The 20,399-nt window shown below is 35.3% G+C and overlaps 1 protein-coding gene across 3 annotated transcripts in view; it reads right to left on the bottom strand.

Annotated features, from left to right (window-relative positions):
• Window positions 1–151: 151 nt before the first annotated feature.
• The window catches only part of srfbp1 (serum response factor binding protein 1), a 55,770-nt gene continuing 35,522 nt past the window's right edge, over window positions 152–20,399 (bottom strand). For 2 of the 3 annotated variants that reach the window (XM_088629888.1, XM_088629886.1), the window contains exons 4-8: window positions 14,044–14,115; window positions 6,815–6,896; window positions 5,480–6,254; window positions 4,705–4,742; window positions 152–642 (exon numbers count right to left, since the gene is read on the bottom strand). In XM_088629888.1, coding sequence (XP_088486014.1) covers window positions 458–642; window positions 4,705–4,742; window positions 5,480–6,254; window positions 6,815–6,896; window positions 14,044–14,115 — 1,152 coding nt within the window. In that variant the 3' untranslated portion in view covers window positions 152–457. The remainder of the gene's footprint in view (window positions 643–4,704; window positions 4,743–5,479; window positions 6,255–6,814; window positions 6,897–14,043; window positions 14,116–20,399) is intronic. The other variant, XM_088629887.1, reaches the window with a different exon arrangement.

Raw genomic sequence — 20,399 nt, forward strand, 5'->3', positions numbered from 1 at the left:
TGAAAACATGTTTGAGTAGAATTTCTGGTTTATTAAACTAAGAGGATCAATGTGAAAAATTCATTCACAACTCTCATTTAATCTGCATTAGCTACACACTCACTAACATCAGGCTGGCAACCTCTGTGACTGAAAAAAGTAACTGAATAAGTTATTTGAGGAGATTTTTTATTTAACAGATTAACCGATTCAAATCTCACACTGAAAAATATTACAGGAGTAGTACAATTTACAAACTGAACAGGAAAAAACTGGAATGATTTATAAATGGTATATGAATCAGCAGTACTCTATCTTAAATCTTTGTACAGATCAATTCAAATGGGCATTTTTTTCCCAGCTGTAAATAAAATAACACCAGACATGAATAAATACTGAGAAAACAAAAAGCATGGTACTGAAAACTGGTCATAGGAAACAGTTTATTTTAAGCAGTGAAACTAAGTCGTCATGAAAATCAGTCGTCAAACTTAATCTTTTTCCCCTGGAAAGCCATTATCTGGGCCTGCTGTTCTTTGCGTCTCCTGCTGGCCTCCCAGGATGGGTGGAGAGACTGCTGTGTTTGCGCTGGACTGGGAAACCTCCCAGTGGAAAGGTGAGCCTTATGCTTCTGAAACTGTGGTTTGTTTTTCACCGTGGCTGCTGGTAACGAGAAAGAAATTAACTGAAGTGAAGTGGAGAACAACCAAATTTTGCACTACGTACACAAATCATTAAATAAAAATAGAAAATCCAATAAGATTCTTAAGCAAATACCTTTCAATAATCTGTTACTTTACCCATAAAGATGATTATAATACCTACTTCTGAGAATGCTTCAAGAAACTCAATTTACTTCAACACATCAGACCTACTTTAGTGAATCCAAGAAATTCTATACTGAGAGAAAACAGCAACAAATGCTATTGGTTACAACACATTTTACAACACATATACCTCTTGTATAATTTTAAAGCTTTAGCGAAACAATCTTTCAGGGAGTTTTTGAAATGGTGACAGTTAAAGATTAATGGATCTTGGCAATGAGTTTAACAGACATGGCTCTATCTCCCATTCTGTTGAGCCTGTTCTCCTGCAGCCCTTAATCAGAAGATTGCAGATGATGAGTTGGACTTGTTACCTAAGATCTGTAATAAGACAGCTATACCTGGAGCTATACCCATTCAGCATCTTATGTGTAAGAAGGAGGAACTTAAAGTGTTTCCCTAAATTTTACTTGGACACAGGGGAAAGGAATTATTATTTGATACAGAGTACTTTTTGCTTTTTGAGACATGAAATTCTGGACATAAATAAATTTAGCACCTTTGAAAATACCCAGGAAGTTACAGTTACAGCAGAGGAGTCTAATCTTAATGAAATATAGATATATATAAATATTTCAGTATCAGATACCACAAGGGGTCTTAACCAAGCAAAGTAAAAAAAATGGATGCAGTGAAACTTTATGTGAACTCTGACAAGACCAAGTAATGTTGATTGGTTTTCCTGATCAACACCACAAATATGTAAATTAGTTAGCCTGACTCCCTGTAGATTTCAGAATAAGGTTCAAAATACTGTGGCTCATCTTGAAGGGCTTGGATGGTTTGGCTCCTACCTCAGTCAACTGTTAAACGCCCTGTATACCTACATGTCATTTGTGCTCTTGGAACTCTGGCCTTCTTTCACTTCTCAATTCTGTTTTTCCTGTGAACTGATCCTCCAACTCCCACAAGTTTATTAGTTCTCGCATTGCTGGCAGCACTTTCATATTCTGTCTTAAAACTTACTTTTACACTCTAGCTTTTAACTGTTTTAATCTGTACATACTGGTCTTATTTGTTTTATTGTACAGCACCTTGAGATGATGTACCATGAAGGTGCTATATAAAATAAAGAATATTATTATCAGAGTGATGTAGGTTGAAGAAAGATGGTCTTGTGTTTCTAACATGCAATTCAAGTAATAACAGAGTCAAAAGTAACACCAAGGTTTCCTAGCGTCCACTAAAGGTTTGATTTTAGCACTGTCAACAATAACACTGAAATCAGCAATTTTGAGAGGTTGACGATGGGAGTGTACAAGCATAATCTCAGCTGTGTCAGTCTTTATATGAAAACACTGTGTTTTTACTTTCTTTTCATTAATCAGCAGACATTAGATTCAGTTATATTCCACATTGATATATTGTGTATTATCTTAATTATTCAATAGAGAATCTTTATCTTGCTTTTCATTAAGGGAATGCTCCTTCAGTTATTCTCTTACTTAGACCAGAGTTATTTTATTTTTTAGCTCTATTTGGGCTTTAAACCTCACTCACACACAGAGTTCTGTTGGTTATTGGTGATATTACCTACCAAAATGCATGAAACTTAAAAGTCTTATACTGACCAATAATAACCATGAAATTCAAAGCAGTAGGCTTTTATTTTTCCTTTTAAAAATATTAAGAATTTATTACTTTTTATCCTACTTAAAGTATACACTTGATAAAAGGATAAAAATCCTATTCGTTTCAGTTGTCTTGATTACATCTTGAAGTTTTGGACTGAGATGCAGGCTAGATTGTTCTAACTTATCCATGATTTTCACAAGACCTTTATGCATACAGGGAGTGTCAAGACAACAACATGCTACCTATGCAATAATTGTTTGTTTTGTTGCAGAGCCCACAATAAAATGACCATCTGTATCAAAGAGTGCATAACAGGAATCTACCTGTTGGTGTGGTCTCCGTTTTGTGCCTAGGCATTTTGTGGTAGCTTTTGTTATCTCTGAATCAGTGCTGCTGCTTTTTGTGGTTTTATAAAACACATTACTTGGACTGAGACTCAGTTTTTTTTAGAGAGACCTGAAGGCTGGCAGCTGTTAGGAAATGCACTTTAGCAAATATAAATTTGAAACTTTTTTGCTGGCCAGATCATATGTTTTTGGACTGGGACACTAGGGCTAAAACCCCAGCCAGGATGCAAGGTTGACTTCTGAGCTTAAGGTTAGCCATCTACAGCACAGTATTTCCTAATGCTACGTATTATGATCCAAAGGCAAAAGTGACAACTTCTGACTTGAGAAGGAATTGGTAACCTTGATCTGAGGTTATCAATCTGAGGTCCTAATGTATCTAGTGATCTGTACAAGCAAGTCACTCATTGAGTAAATCTGTTCTAACAACAAGAGAGTGGATCTATTTTAATATTATAACATCAGAAGCGTGATTTATAACAGTTACTTACTTTAGCTCAATTTGAAATTACAATTGCACTGTGCCTCCTGATTTGTGATTTCTGAAAAGGAACTCACCAGCAAAAAAAGGGGTGATGGCTAAGTGTACTTTCTTGTTTATCCAAATAATTACTTCTGTACTTGGTTTAAACAAATTGTTGAAGCTGCTATGTACAGTGGGTGTAGAAAGTACTGACCCACCTTGGACCTGACCCACATTTTGGGAGTTTAATTTTCGGCCACTCTTCCTTTCAAAATTGCTCCACCTGTTCCTGCCACTGATTTTCTATGGGATTTCTATAGGATTAGAAAAGAGTCTAGCCTTTGCTGGATCACCGTCACTCAAGCCACTCAAGGGTTGCTTTGACTTTGTGTTTGGGGTCATTGTCATGTTGAAATCTGAATCTCCATCCCAGTTTCAGATATTTTGCAGACTGCTCCAGGGTCTGCCTACACTTAGCTCCATCCATTCTGCCCTCTATATTGACAAGCATACCAGTCCCTGCTGCTAACCCTAACCCTAACCCTAACCCCACAACATTATGCCACCGACATGCATTAATTGGGGATGATGTTTTGTGAGTGGTAAGCAGTGCTCCTTTTTCACCAAACATACTGCTTAGCAAAATAACTAACTTTTTGAGTCATCAGAAGGCATTTTTACATAATTTCAGACACTTCTACATGCCTTTTTGTATATTCAAGATAGGACTTCTGTGAGCTTTTTTCAAATATGACTTCCTCCTTGCCACTCTACCATGCAGCCCTGAGCAGAAGTATTGCTGACTTATTTTCGGTTTCTCCCATCTCAATTTTAGGTCTTTGAAGGTTGTTTTCTGCCTCTTGACTGCTTGTTTGACTAATGTCCTTCTTGCCCAGCTGCTGCGTTTTGCAGGATGACCTGGTTGTTGAAGATTCTGAGTAGTTTTATGTATCCTCCACTTTCTGATAACTGATTTAACAGTGTTCTGTGGGATACTCATTGTCTTTGAAGTCTTTTTATATCCCTTAACTGACTTCTGTCTGTCCATAACTCTGTTCGTTAGTTGTTCCTGTCTTCATAGTCCTTTCTATGCAATGCTCAATAGTGGAAAATCACACAGACAGATGTGTTTAACCTTACAAAGGTGTGTTCAATCTTTGTATCAACTACACACAGGTTGATTCCAATAAACAAAGTGCAAATTCTGAAGGTTAGTGGTTGAGGCATAGCTTATTAAGGAGGGTTTATCCTAAGGGAGTGAATACTTTTCCAATGAATATTTTTAGGGTTTTTAACCAACTTATTTTTTAGCTCCAAACTTTTAAACATTGATATTGCAGAGGAGGTCAAAAGGGAAAAAAATATGTAAGTGTATTGAGCCTCCTGGTTGTAAAACAACAAAAGGTGGCAAAGTAGAATGGAGGTCACTACTTTCTACACCTATTCTTTTTCGCAATTAGGAGATTGCAGATAATTCACAATGTTTTACAAAACAAAGTCAATTAAATCATACCTGTACTCTTGTATGCTTGAGAATTTTCATGTGGGTTTCTGGAAAACAGAAGTCATTTTCTTAAACGGTGAGCCTTTTTAGCTTGCAAGCATAACATATCAAATCACATTACATTAAACAGTCAAAATAAAACACATGAATGAACTGCAAAATTATATAAAATGGTATATATATTCGTTAACTGTTTATTTAATTCTAGTCAGGACCCCAGGCAATTTTATGTTTTGACAGGTGTCGCTATTAAGGTCTGGTGCTCAGATTTGATATAATAACTTTCCATCCTGAGTTAAAAACAAAATGAATAAAAAAGTGTTGCTGAATTAAGTCTATAACTTTAGAAATTACTTTAACTTAACAAATCATTGAATTGTTTACTTACTGAGCATTTATTACTCTTATTACATATTACTAGATAAGAAAAATACAAACACCTTAACAATAGCCAAAATATAGCTGCTAGTGGTATAAAGAGAAAATATGAACAATTTTGATGTTTTAGCAACTTACAATTTTAGCTGTTTGTGGTGACTATTAAAACAGAATTTTAAAAAGAAACTGTATTTCTGTTAAGTACTAATGAAGGTGAACACTAAACAGAAAATACAAATATATATTTAGGAATCCTGTCCACAACATTGCAAACAAATGTAGATACATTTGGAACATTACTTCTCTTTCAAAGATTTTATCGTGTATATATCCATGATACATTTGCTTGTTATTGGACTTTTTTGGTCTTAACTTCACACTCAAATAACTTCATTACAGTTCATACCTCTTCCCGTGCTGTGGTCTAGATGCTTTTGATCCTGATAAGGTGCTACAAAATACAGACTTCAGTTTCATCTGCTTTGAATTCTGCAGACCTTTCTTCTCATCTACAGACATGTGTGTTGCAGGACTGGCTTTTTTCAAAACATCCTCGGTAGCTTTCTTGACATCAAGATTCTTTTTTTCCTGCCTTGGGCCAAGGTGGTGGCTCTTTTTTTTCACTTTGTTGACTTTACCAATGAAAAAGCCATCCCCATCTTCACTTCCACTGTCTTCAGAGTGGGATGACTGCTTGTAAAATCGTTCCTCCGTGCTGTCATCAAAGTATTCCTTCTCTTCGGCATCTGAATCATCTAACTCACTCTCTTCACTCACACTCTGAGATCCCTGTATTCTTATTTTGCCCTCTGTATTAGCTGGAGAAATGGGCTCTTTCGTGGTTGAAGTCTGTTGTCCTTTTTTAACAGCAGAAGTGGTCTGTAGGATATCTGGTGTAAGGGATTTTGTGGGAATCGTTTGCTGTACAAGAGGCTCTGAAGTTCTCTCGGGTTTAAACGTATCTTGATCATTTTCTGACTTTTGAACTTCTTTTTCTTTCTTTATTTCCTCATTGTTCATTTCAGCCAATTCACCTGTACTGTCTTCTTCTTCAGGTGTGCTATGATCACTAGTTTTATTAATTGGCTTCTTGGTGTTTTTTTCAGAATTTGGTTTTTCTGGAGCCTTCTTGCTTTCAGAAGATTTTTGAATCCTCTCTTCCTTGAATGCCTTAATTGCAGCTTTGGAATAATGGTGAAAAAGAATGAAGTGATTAGCTATAAAAATTCTTAATTACAGACATAATTAATGTTTGAGTTACATGGTCAAAGTACAAGACATTTCTCTTGCCACAGTTGTCAACATTAAAGCTATAGAACTGCAAAAGCATCCTAGTCCTATTTTCCAAGATTGTTTGGATTATTTCCTACAGTTCTCATCAGTTTGCTTAGAAATTGTACTTATTTTTCATAGCTTCTCGATAAAAGTTATCTAAAACATCCAAGCCTTGGACAATTACCTGACAAGTGTGCTCTACTTACAGGTTTATGAGATACAGTATCTGATACTACTTTAAGCGGCGAGTTTGTATACAGTAACTCAAATATATTTTAATACAATAAACAATACAGATAAAGAATAAAAAATCCTTACACAAATAAAATAAATCCAAAAAGAAATAAAAGATTAAACAAAAACACAAAGCAAAAACTGACACCTCAATAAAAATGTTATAATTATTTTTTAATAGAGAGAATTAACAATAATGCATCAGTAACGTTTTGCAGACTTGATCTATTACCTTTAATGTCTATAATTTTTTTGCTGATCAGTGGATGTGATGCAATTCGTGCAGTTGCTCTCTCTGCTGTTGTAGAGTTTGGCTATAATACAAGACAAGACATGTTAAAAGATTTAAATGTTTAATTGTATTTTTTAAACAGATTGGCTGAGACGATTGTATGCAATCATTTTACATTTTTCAGTCCCGACTTGCAATAATGAAAAAAAAACACACATAAGTGTGCAGGAACCTTGATTTTCTCCCCATTCCCCTCCCCCTTTAAAGGCATGCCACGTATGCAAGCCGATCTCATGATGGAGTCTACTCATCCTATTGGTTAAGGCTCTACTTAATTCAGGAATTTCCTGAAGGGCACAGAAGTGAAGTCAGGACAAGGGCAAAACAAAGACAGCCTACTTGTTTTACTCTACAGACTGAAAGTGTGTTTGTTACAATAGCTGTTGTGTCGAGCTTAATGTTGACTAAATACCATTCACGACAGTATTACAGAATACTAGCATTATTTGAAAATTGCTTGCAGCTATCTTATTAACTATTCAAGAACAAAAAAAGTAAATTACATATGCAGTAACAGTGAAAAAGGTCACAAGATTTATGCTTCAAGTTACTACAAATTAAAATGATTAAGATTAAAATGTATCACTGACAATATCATGTGCTAATTTCACCTACATATTTGATAGTAAACAGCTATTTACTGCTTATTGGGGGTAATTCTCCAATACACATCTTTAAGAACAGAAACTTAAACAGCACATAACTGATAACAGATATAAAATTGTGGCTTAAACAAAGAAGGTAGGTACACACTGTTGGCACATTTTTATTATACAGTACTTTTGTGCACATTTTGATTAATGGTGTCTTATTGTTCCTAAGTGTGTCTATACTGCAAATATATTTTCATTAAATTTCATTATATATCAAAAATGACCATATTATGTCAACTTAAAATGGTTCGATTACAAATTAAACAGTGAAACAAATATGGACCAACAAAAATTATTTTTTGATCACCCATCAAATTTAAGTGAGGTGATTTAATTTGGCAATCTTTCACTACATTAAAAATGGGAAATATTTTTTAACTGTTGTGCCAGTATTCTGAAGAAACTTTAACAAAAAGCCACCACAGTACATGTTAAAAGAGAGCGAAACCTATACTTAGTTGTAAACCCAGCCATTACATACGCAAAGAGGCATGTGGCTTTCTGTAAAAGGACTTTTTTTCCAAGTGCTTTGCCAAGCAACTATGAGTAACACTAACACTGAAAAGCAATAGATATTTGTTCAAAGAGGCAATTGCTACATCACTGCAAAATCATTTTTTCAGACATGAATTATTTTTTACAAGTTATGGGCTCCCAAGTGTCTTGACTATTAAAAGCACTTGCTCAAGAGCGTTTGCTGAGCCCTGTAGTCCAGACATCACCAGTCTGTGCCTGGGCTACGTCATTAATCGACTGGGAAGAGGATTCCCAAGCAAGAAGCAAAAACTGGCTAGATGCTGCCAGGGCTGGGTGGGCTTGAGTTGGCTTGGAAGTCTGCAGTGCTGCCAGTAAGAAATTGCTCCTGTACTGCTCCAGAATTTGATGCAAACTTTCCTGTAAATGCATCGCTATTTAAAATAGAGACTGGCTTCATAACAGGTGTGGAGGAATAAAGTGTGCACGGTCCTTGTTTCAAATCGCCAGCTGATGCAAGGTTAGCAGCAGTCGTTGAGATTAATGACTGGAAATTCCAAATTGAGAGAATACAAGAAAAAAACATGGCTAAAACACTGAAAACTATATTTTTATCTTCAAGCTTTAACTCATTCATCATGCATGACAACTAAAGTCTCCTACATTCTGACATTCAAGGTGACTAAGGTTGACAGACAAACAGCTCAAAAACTGAAAATAAATGATGCTATGTACAAAGTCTAACAATCATTATAATAATGCAATAATAAATTTACAACAGATTGGGGAAAAAAAGTGAAGAAAATCTACAATCATCAATTAAATTAAGATAGGCCAGGCTTAGGGAGCAAAAGCGAAGTTTAGTCCTGATAGAGGGATGATACTCTTGACACTCATCAACAGTGATGAACAGCGCCATTACATCTTCAATCACCAAGTAGTAAGGACTATATATCATGCTGTTTGTTAGGCAATAAGCAGAGAAAATGTGTAAAAGACAGACAGAGAGTCTGCAATTCAGATTGTCATAACAGTTATTTTTGTTCTGGTTCTGAATATCACAGAAAAGAAAGCTTTATCGAAAAAAAAAAGATCTCATTTAGCAATTATCACATTTAATAGGTATGTGTTTGCTTTAAGAGATACCCGTTTCAACATTTTGAAGGAGACATTTAACCAACATTGAGTGGTTGGTGTAACCAATCTTTAACTTCAAGAGATGTAAGAAGTAAAAATGAATTAAAAAAATATGTTTCATAAAACAATACACCTGTTATTTATTCCTGCAAACATCTGAAGAAGCCTCCACAGCCCATTTTTTTTTTTTTTTAGCATAGTATAAATATATATTTTTTTAGAAAATGTTTGTAATGAGTGTAAAGCACTATCCATTTGAGTACTCATAATCAGTAGGGGACAAAAGTATGCAATTTTGTGACAGGTAAAATAAAAGCATCCCAGCTGAGCAATGAAAGAGTTCAACTTTACAACTGGAACAACCAGGGCTTATAAACTCCAGGGAAAACATACTGAAAAATATTTTTAAATTAAATGTAATCACAGGTGTACGGGCATTTAAATCTTCCAGATGGAAAAGTTAGTTAATGACACGTTTTAAAAAACAAACACGTGTGCAAAGTTTTAAATAAAGATAAACATAAATCTTTCATCTCTCTAACTGTCCATTTCCTAACCTGCAAGGGGAAAACTATTACAAGAATTCATTTTCTGACTTGAGGCCTGAAATTACCATAGAAAAGGCTAAAAAATTAAAAGCCAAAAATAGTACTTCAGTCTGGCATGAAAGAATTTGTCCAGCAGACCATTAAAATCACTTTACAGATTAACGTTAAATGAAACAGTTTAGGGGGAAAAAAACAACCGAAATACAATCCTATTTTTTTCTAGTTACACTGCTGTCTTCATATACAAAAATGCTTTCTTAAGGTACCATTCATTTAGCCAATTTGATCACCATTTCAAATTAAATAGCACGCATTACATAGCAGTCCTCTCAGGATCCTGGTTAGCCTCAAGAGTTTCAAAGTGGCAAAGCTTGTTGTCACTACCCACACAGCCCAGGATGTTTTTGACAATTCCTGTCATAATGTGCTTTGCACTTTGTACTGTGTCGGCACACGCTACAATCACATCTAGGCTCACGATAGGATACAGTCAACAAAAATTCTCAATTCCATTATTTGCACAAAACACAATCACACTACAACCGAGGATAATAAGTGAGTAAACCTGTAACATATACATAGATTTTCACCCAAAACTCTGTATAACATTTCTTTAAATTGATCAATCATCTTTGTAGTGGGTAGGTTTTAATGTTTTGTAGTACAAGAGCATTCACAAGCAACTTAACTTAGAGTTTCTATAATTTTCTAAAGATTTGGTAAAACCACTATCTTTTTTGTGTGTGGGGGGGAGAATGCTGTACTAGCAATGTACACATATTTTGTGTTCAACTGGATATTATTCACAAAGTCACATAATCTACTGTGAAAAACTCCTTCAGGAATCTTGAAGACTGCTTTCCTTTGCAAATGATATCTGCCAACTAAGTGAGCGAACTACAGGTTTTCTCAGGATCTCAATGGTGCCTTACATTTTTCACAACCCCACATTAAGGCCTCTTAAAATAAATTCAACCCTTTCCCCTGAACACTTATTACCCTTGTGCACATCACTCATCATGTTGTCCTGAATACTGTCTTATCATACGTCATGAATACATACCTGGATTCATCAAACACTGTATGATGAAAGAATTGAAAGAACTGTCTTTGGATTAAAATAATACGTTATCCAGAGGAAAGGCTTATCCTTTCTAAACTGCAGATTCCAGCTGGCAGACAAGGCAGCACTGAAACTGACAAGTGTCACTGACCATTCTATGAGCAGTTTTTCCACATCAAAGACCCACTCACTCAAGATCAACGTGTGATTCACAACGAAGTGTGAATCAAAGTTTTTTTTTTAATCTATACATTTGTCAATTAATAAAAGTACACTGTCAGACATGTTAATCAGTTTTTTACATCTGTTCTGTGTAAATCAGCAGTCTGCAGTAAAACTCCGTTTTTTTGTCGAGTTGTTCTGTAAACCTCCCCATCCTGTGCTGCACATTTGTTAAGACATGTATAGGGGAATATTGCTACAGACCAATGTCTCAGTCAAGTCAAATAATAAAATGGGATGTCCACATCTCACTTTCATTTTTGTGCAGAGGACCCATCTCATAAGCAACAATCTGTCTTTTGTTATGCTGGTCAGTCATTTTCAAAAATAAAAAGGATAAATTACAGAGTTTGCAAATTAAGTAGTTATAATCTTGATATAGCACTCAATGAAATGCCTTTCGATATAGTATGCATGTCCATTTTTAATGTTCTTTAATTATATCACTTCATAGATTTGCACCGAATAACCAGAATTCTGATTGTATAAGTAACCTTTACTGTTCTAAGTTAATTTTACAGTTTCTTTACTGATCTTTACTGATGACCTGATCTATAATTATGATGATTACAAAGATTAGTGCTTAAAAGAACACAAGGAGGATGGAACTACAGGTTAGGAGGCCCAAACAACACGTGGTCAAGAAAAACTCAAGGGCCCATGTGCAAAGTCCAAAACTATGAGGTGTATAAGGGGTTTGAAAAAATAAAAGCAGGGAACTAAAGTAAATTCCAGCATTCTGTTCTGTTTTGCATTGAATTTTCAGTACTCTTCTCTCCTCCCCACTAATAGCTGATGTGTGGTGGGCGTTCTGGCGCACTATGGCTGCCGTCGCATCATCCAGGTGGATGCTGCACATTGGTGGTGGTGGAGGGGAGTCCCCATTACTGCTATAAAAAAGCGCTATATAAGTGTAAGCAATTATTATTATTCTCTCAAGTGGTGGCTTAGTGCTCAGAGCCAGCACCAGGGGAGAGGTTGAGTTAGATACCAAAGACTCTCTTGGCTCCCTGTAAAAAATAGACTCTTGCAACTTCCTGGGTGCCTGCAGGCTTACAGGGATGTGCTACTCCTCCAACTGCAGAAACTCTTCTGCAAATTACTGCATAACTTGTAAATGGGTATAAAGGTCAGAGGAGAGTGTTTGTGCTGCCTCATTATCCCTGTGTGTGTACTGGAGCTGGTATCATGTGCTGAGATGTAAAATCCTATTCAAAACCAGTAGGTAAATAATACAAATAAATAAAAATACTTAAATAATATCCCCATGTTAAATTACACTTGGGCCGAAGCAAGAAAGTTTATAAACGAATAAAGGCTGTGCAGAGGCTCCAGACTAATAGAAAACTCCAAGCTACTACAGCAATGAAGTATAAAAAGCACTCAAATAACTTATGGATGGATAGCATATTGATATAATAACCTGTTTGCTATGGCTGGGTACCTTGTCAAAGACATATGTAAAAGCAAATTTTATTTTCTGTTTTAAATGCACACCCTTAAAATCCTTAAATTCAGTGAAAGGAAAGCGTATACCAATGTTACTGTATAGAGCCCCCTTTTAGGTCTTGGCTACAACACTCAATGGAATACTTTAAGGAATGGACAGGGCAGATTCAGACAGTTCAGAAAACATTTGATATTTCTTCTTATGCGACAAATACAATTGTGCCAACATTTAAAAGCAACTCTATTTTTGAAAGTATGTAAACTTTCACATAACCACTTCAGACTTCCTAATTAGAGGCTACATATTTCTGAGAAAATCAAACCTGTGTACTTCTTCCTTTACTGGAAGTCACCATTGAAAATAACGCGATGTATGCCAGCCTCACTTTAACCACCTTACATGCTTTTTTTGGTTTCGATCGTTTCAGAGGGCAAGAGACTCCACTAGCAACTGCTACTCTGTTCAAAACAAAGATGTACATTGTCTTCACAGGCTACAAACTTTTCCACCACAATCTAAGGTTTCATAATTCCGGAAAGCCATCAGGAACTAACTATTGGTCTATTCTCATCAAAAATGTTAAGCTTAACTGTTTTAAGTACATTGCCAGTGCTTGGCATCTTCAGACATTTCGTTGCCATCTATCTGGCACATTTCCATGATGTGATATCTATAAGTCTGCTAGAGTGGGAAGTTAAAAGAAAGTACTGTTCATGGAAAAATGGTTGGCCCAGAACTTCCCTGGTATTGTGTATAATAATTCACTTTAACCTTGCACCCAAGTTTTGTGCTCTGTCACTAATTTAATAATACACAATTGTCTTTTGTAAGAGTTCCTAGTACAGCTATCATTAATGTTCAAAATGAATATACTAAACAGATAATATCAAACTGCTCGGTAAAGTCCAACAATCAACTAAAATACTGAAATTAAATGCCTTGAATGCCACATGTGATGTTTTCTTGTTCAGAACTTGGAAACAAATTACCCATGTCCTGTATTTACTTTTACCAAAAACACTCCTTTTCTTAAAATCACCAATTTAAAAATAAACAATAATATATCACATAGCAAACAACTGAAAACAAACAACTGAATTTACAGTGTGTTCCTTAAAAGTAATAGATTTATAAATGTGTTTTCAAAGACAGAATTCTCAATGTTTTTAAAATTAACTGCTGTTTTCAGTTTAAGTGAACTACTATAAATAGAGTATATATAATTATACAACGAGATGCTTTGCACTTAAGTTAACATTATTCATCTATATTTTGGATAAGCAGTTCATTGATTATATAACATTGTAGAGAGTTAAGATAGAATTGTTCTGGCCTAACAAGATGCCATAACACTGTTCAGAAACAATAGAATTGTCAATGCTGCAAGTCCTGGCTGAATTCTACTTTGAGTTTATGCAATGTGGCATACCTACATTTCTTCCTTAATTAAACTGGCAAAGGGATTCTCACTTCTCTCCATGAGCTGTGGTGTACTGGGGCAGCTGGAGCATAATGGCTGTCCCCTGACTCTTGGGTTAAAGCTGAATTTCAGTGGTGGATGAAATGGGTCCTGAACACTGTCAGCATCAAAATGCCTAAAATCAATTTAATTACATACTTACATTTTTGCAGACCTTTTCAAAGATGAGATTCCTTTGCAGGGCAGCTTTTGTAACTTCATCAGGTTTTAAAGCCTGGAAAAAAACAGCCAGAAATGGATCCACTTTCAATATTTTTTTTAAAACACAAGGATGCTGTGAACCAGACAGGCACTGGGGCCAGGATCACAGATGCTCTATGGCATGTTTAAGTTTAGGTCCTTGATTTATTGAGGCTTGTTGTTCAAATAAACTCATGTAGATAAGGCTTTTTTCCTCTTGCTTACAGTAGCTGGTTATGATTTTTCATGCTCTATTTTCTCAGAAATAAATAAAAAGTTCAGAGCAAAACTTATTTTCCACAAACCCCAAAGGATTTGTATGAAATGGCTTTTAAGGACTATGAAAATCATCACCATATAAACAACATAAGAACAAATAAAATCATGAACATCAACACAAAAATGAATAGTCTGCCAAAAAAATTTCCGAGAAGCACTTAATGTTTGTGTTTGAATTTTCTCACCACTATATTGGGGAATAAATACTCCAATTCTGTGATTACTTAGAAATTGACTGTGTTAGAGAACTCTTTTTTCTGGATTTTACCATTTTTTTGGTGAAATTTATTAGTACATTCTGAAAATGGGGATTTCACATTTCAAATATTTTTAGACACAATCATATTGATTTCTGAAATAGCCAACTTAATGTTCTCTGTGTTCTCTTAGCAGTACACCACGATCATATATTTCTGGTTCAGTCATTGCACATTAAACTGCAAAGATTTAATGTGTACATATAGTAGCAAAACCATGCTGCATTAGGCTGTGAGCTTACTGATGAGTAAAAATCATAAATAAATATTGTTGACAATTTCTTTAGGATTTCATTGTTTTGCTTGTCTGTTTGATTAGGTTTTGTCCGAAAGCAGCAATAGGACTGTGAATGAGAACCATTTCTCAGTGCAGTACATGAAGTCACATAATCAGTACCCAAGGGAGCACCTGTGCAGGTTCAATTAAAAACAGCCTTGATACTGATAGGATTATCCTTTTTTGTGTTTATAGACTAATTTAAAATTAATATATCCAGCTGGCTTAAACTCTGTGACTGCATAAAAGACAGGTGCAAAACGAAACTGACAAGAGAGTCAATGTCATAACCTATAAGAGTAGGGATTAAAACCTCAGGTATGTCATGGTTTGACAGACAGTTCTCTAAAATTTTGAGGTATTTCTTTTATTACAAAACTGACTCCAACTAAATAAAAACAACACACTAAAAACAAGTACTAGTCTAAATGAAACTTTGCTGAGCCAGAGACAAATTGCCAAAAAGGAAAATTCAACAAAACATACAGCAATTATTTTCTCACAGGGTAGTCTAAACACAGATGTAAGAGGTTTGGGATTATTATTAAATTTATTTCTGTCACCCAGGCCTTGATTTCACCATCTAGTGTCAAGAAGCCAAGCAATTTGAGAAACAAGATGGTATAGTGCAATGATCAAAAATAAACATTTTCAGAAAACCATTAACACCAGTAATAAAATCTTAACATAGAATTTATTGCAGTAAAAACAGCAGAATAAAAACAAACATTTTTCCTATGGAAAACAGTGGCAGATTAATTACAGCCAAAATGTGGCTTTTTTTAAAATTGAATACCTCTACTTAAATTTCCATGGATTTACTCTATTGGCCAGCATTTGGTACAGATTTAAAAACCATTTCTGGTTTCTTGGTAGAGATGAGAGCAGACATTAAAACTAACAAACAGAAAAGGTTTACTTGAACTTTCAACAAGATTACTTAGAAAAGGACTGGTCTTTAAATTACTTTAGAAATGAGTCCTAGCACTACTGACCACAGATGACTTTTTAGAAGACTTTCCATTTAAACAAGTGAGCATGAAATTTAAACTCTCTTCTAACTGCTGGCAAGAACGTTTTATTTTAGAAGTACATTGTTTCAGCATCCCCATTCAAAGGAATGTGGATACTGGTTATGAAAACAAAGACAAAGGCTGCTGATCAAAAAAGTCTCTTATAGACTCATCAAATAGATTATTAACTTTCTGTTAACAGATTTTAGAGGGATTTTAGATTTTTTAATGATTTAATTTACATTCAAGAAGCATGACTAATGGTTCTGGTAAATGACACTTATGTCTTTAGATTTATTAAACATTTTATTAATATGGCAGAACTAGGAGTTACTTGAAATACCGTAAATAGGACTTCTGTCACAGTCAAAACTACATCAAATCTAGTGTCATGAAAACGTATTTGCCCCTTTTCTGATGCTCTGAATTACTGCATAATTTTCAAGGTGTTATCAGATCTTTAACCAAAATCTAATACTAGATAAAACTGATTCTTGATAAAATTGATAAAAAAATCTAAAAGTCTGAGACTTATTTATTTAAGAAAGTAATTCAACATCCAATTCCTCGTACGTAAAATACAGTGGTCTCAATAATTATTGGCACCCTTGATAAAGATTAACAAAAAAGCTATATAAAATAAACAGCACAAATGAGCTATATTTTATGTCTTCAGAAATAGTAAAACTACTTGCTTTTATTTTAGTACAATTATTTCAAAACAAATGTTTTAAAATGAGTAATACTATTTTTTCCTCAAAACAAAGGTGTCAAATTTATTGGATCCCCTATTTCTAGTACTTGTTGCAACTTCCACAGCCCGGATAACATTACAATGCCTTATCCTATAACGTTTAATAAAGCTGGAAAAAACATTGGGAAGGGCGATGGACCACTCCTCCGTGTGGACATTTTCCAGATCCTTAGTCTATGTTCACGGACTGCCCCCTTTAATTCAGAACATAGGTTTTTAATCAGATTTAAGTGCAGAGACTGAAATGGCCATTCTAAAATGTAGATTTGGTTTTTAGTCAACCATTTCCCTGTTGATTTTGAGGTATGTTTGGGGTCACTGACATGCTGGAAGGTTCACCTGCAAATAAGGCACAGCTTTCTGGTAGAGGCAACCAGGTTTTTCGCTAGAATATCTAGGTTAGTCGAGTTCATGATGCCACTGATCTTAACAAGGGCCCCTGGGTCAGTGGCAGCAAATCAGCCTCAGAACTTCAATGATCCACTGCCACATTTCACAATGGGTATGAGGCTCTTTTCTTTCTGCACATACCTCTCTGACACTAAATGTACTTATGGTATGAGTGGCCAAATAGTTCAATTTTGGGTTCCAATCCCAATGATATTGGGAAAACTCCAGCTGCTTCAATTTCTTTCTTGTTGTCAGTAAGGGATTTCTTTTGGCAACCCTTCCAAATAGCTTGTTGGCATGGATGAACCTCCTAAATGTTGATTTTGAGTCTTGGTGACCCCAGAAGCTGCAAATTTCATCTGTGACCCTTGAATTCTTTTTTGCCTCCTTCCCCATTTTCTTCACTGGGTGTGGGGACACAATGCACTCGTGTCCTTTTCCTGGTAGGTTAACCACTGTCCTAGGGTTTTTGAACTTCTGGATTATTGCCCTAATTGTGCTAAGTGGTATATTTAACTTTTTATGAACTGCATTGTATTCATTATCTGATTTGTTATTTTTGATTTCTCAGTTCTTTGCCTTTCTCCATGGTGATGAATGACGTAAGGTTTTCAATTGAGTGTTACCTCTTCTTTATACTCTTGTGAACAAGGAAGTTTAAAATAACATTCCTTAGGACTGAGTTGTATTTAAATAAGCAGCATTTAAATTGCAGGTTGTTACGTTAAAACAAAATCCAGGGGATCCAATAATTCTGACACTTATATTTGTGGAAAAAAAACATTGAACTACTAATTTCCCTGTTGGACTCAATAACTGGTTACTCCACTGTTAGCTACAATAACTGTGTTACGTCCCAGTGTGCGTTCCATGTGTGTTGTTGTTGCAACCTTCCACACTTCCTGACCTTGACTGTTCTCCCTCCCCCATTGGTCCATTATTACACCATTGTTTCTGTATGACGTCATCATTAATCAGCTTCTCGGCCAATCAGAGTGCAGCTTATTTAGTATATAACTTGGTGGTTTTCAGAAGGAAGGGGCCATTCGTTTGACTTCAGTCCTGCTCGGCTTTGGTTTCATTTCGCTTTTGGTTTTTGCTTCTGCTTTGCTTTGTTCGTGTGTGTTTTTGTACAGCTTTGTTGGTTTGTGTTCATCATTTATTTTGCCATTACCTTGCCCTAATGCGTTATATTTTCAACCTGTGTGTTCTTTTGTACCCTGTTACTTGTATCTACTCTCGCTTGTATTCGTAGTTCACTTGTGTATTTGTATGAACTTTTGTTTATAGGGTTAGTTTAGGTTGTTGGGTACATTCTACACACTTAGTTGATTTTTGTATTAGTAAAACTAGTTAGTATGGGTGAGTGCCATTTGTCTTGTATGGTTTGTGGTAGTCAGTGAAGGTTAGCTAGGGCATTTTAACACGCCGAAGACCGTGTGTTTTGGATTTTGTTTTGTAGTTAGGTCAGCTTTCCCTCACTTTCTTAGCCAGCTCCATTTTGTTTGTTATTTTCTTTACTTTGTCACCGCTCTAGTTCCCTACCACTGTGTTATTGTGTCTTACTACGTACCAGTCACTTAATCACCTTAAAATAATCACTTTTGCACCAACACTTATCACGCTTCCAAAGTCCCTCATCAGAACCCACCTGCATCCAAAAACTATCCTAAATGTTAAACCCCTTTACCCCTAGACACTTGGTGTCATAACAAACTGCAACCAAACAACTGAGTACATCCACCCTCTCCCAGTAGGATTGGTAGCTATTCTGATTTTAGGAGGTGTGGGAATTCTGGGATAAGGTTTGTTAATTGGGGGAAGAATTTTTGCTCTCAGAATTAGAATCACCTTTATTCACCAAGTATATTTCACATACAAGGAATTTATTCTGGTATATTTAGTGCTGCAAACACATTCTATTTATAATCTTATACAAACAAGACTGACTGACATCATTAAGAGTGCAAATACAACTAGGAATTCTGTAATGTGTGGTTATATTCGGACTCGAGGTTACTTAATCATCTTTTCATTGCAAATTGTCAGTTACACAAAAAGTGCTTGATAGATGTATAGATGTAGCAGTCTGCAAAAGGACTGGTCATTGAATAGGTCTACAGATGTGCATTTCTGCACTGCTGTTTTGGTCTCAGTTACTTAACTGAACTGGTAACTGACATTTAATCTAAATTAAGTGTGATCTTTAGCCAATGAGGATAAATATATGAATGACGGACTGGGGATGATGATCACTATTTTAAATAACTCGGTATAGTACAACAGACACCTGTTTAACTGAAAACTGATGAAAAAAAGTTACAACTGCTTGCCAGAGAACAGAAACTGTAATATATTGGGACAAAAAAATCATGATTAAGCAACAATTGAAAAATATCTGTAAGTTGCAGCATAATGTACAAGATAAACTAGAATGGGGAAAGTTGGAGAGTGATTTGCACAGCAAAAAGCAAAGGAAGTTTTAAGGCTAAGATTAACGACAGATTTTTTTAAAAAATCCTCAGAGGTCTATACTGAGGACTAGTATGAATCGGATGTCTAAAACCAATATTCAGCATGGAAAACTCTACTTTTCTTTAAACCTGAAATAATAAAACTGCTGTGTTAATAACAGTTTTGCATACAAGCCACGTAGCTAAGTACAACTCAGGCTTTAAATCTAGCCCATACAACCTTAAATGCCTTGAGCTACTTATCCTTCAGAATACTGAATTCCCTACCACCACCTAACAGATCAGTCTCAAGCCAATTAGGACATACATGGTGATACAACATTTAATTATGTTTTATGCTTAAGCATTTAACTCATTTGAAATCATTTCAAGCTATAGTTTACACATTAAAATACTTTAATGTTAGTTGAAATATAAGCAGTTGCAAATGCTACTTCTAACTTTCAATAAAGTTTCCAAAGTTTGCATAGTTCAGCTGGAGTCTCCACAAGTTGAGCTTTCTTTTTAATAACACTAATGCCCAAGGCCATTATGCTTATATAATACAGAAATAAAAATAGAAAATAAGAAACGCTCAGGCTTGTACCAACAGTTTCTTCGATCTATATCCAAGTTGTTAAAAGGCCCAGATTTATTTATCAATACTGTATTTTCATAAAATAATTTAGCATTGCAATACAGTGAATAGCAATTTAACCTTTACAAGATGGGTGATGGGAAAATACTGATAAGTTAACAACCACTTAATTATAATGCTATGACTACTTTGAGAGGTTCCAAATTAAACACAAAGTTTCCAGTTATGGCTGCTTTCTTCATATGGACATTGATTCACCGCCAAAATTGGTACTGTACAGTGAAAAACTACATTAAA

Source organism: Lepisosteus platostomus, chromosome 4, assembly GCF_059453375.1.
Source record: "Lepisosteus platostomus isolate fLepPlt1 chromosome 4, fLepPlt1.hap1, whole genome shotgun sequence".
Lineage (NCBI taxonomy): Eukaryota > Metazoa > Chordata > Actinopteri > Semionotiformes > Lepisosteidae > Lepisosteus > Lepisosteus platostomus.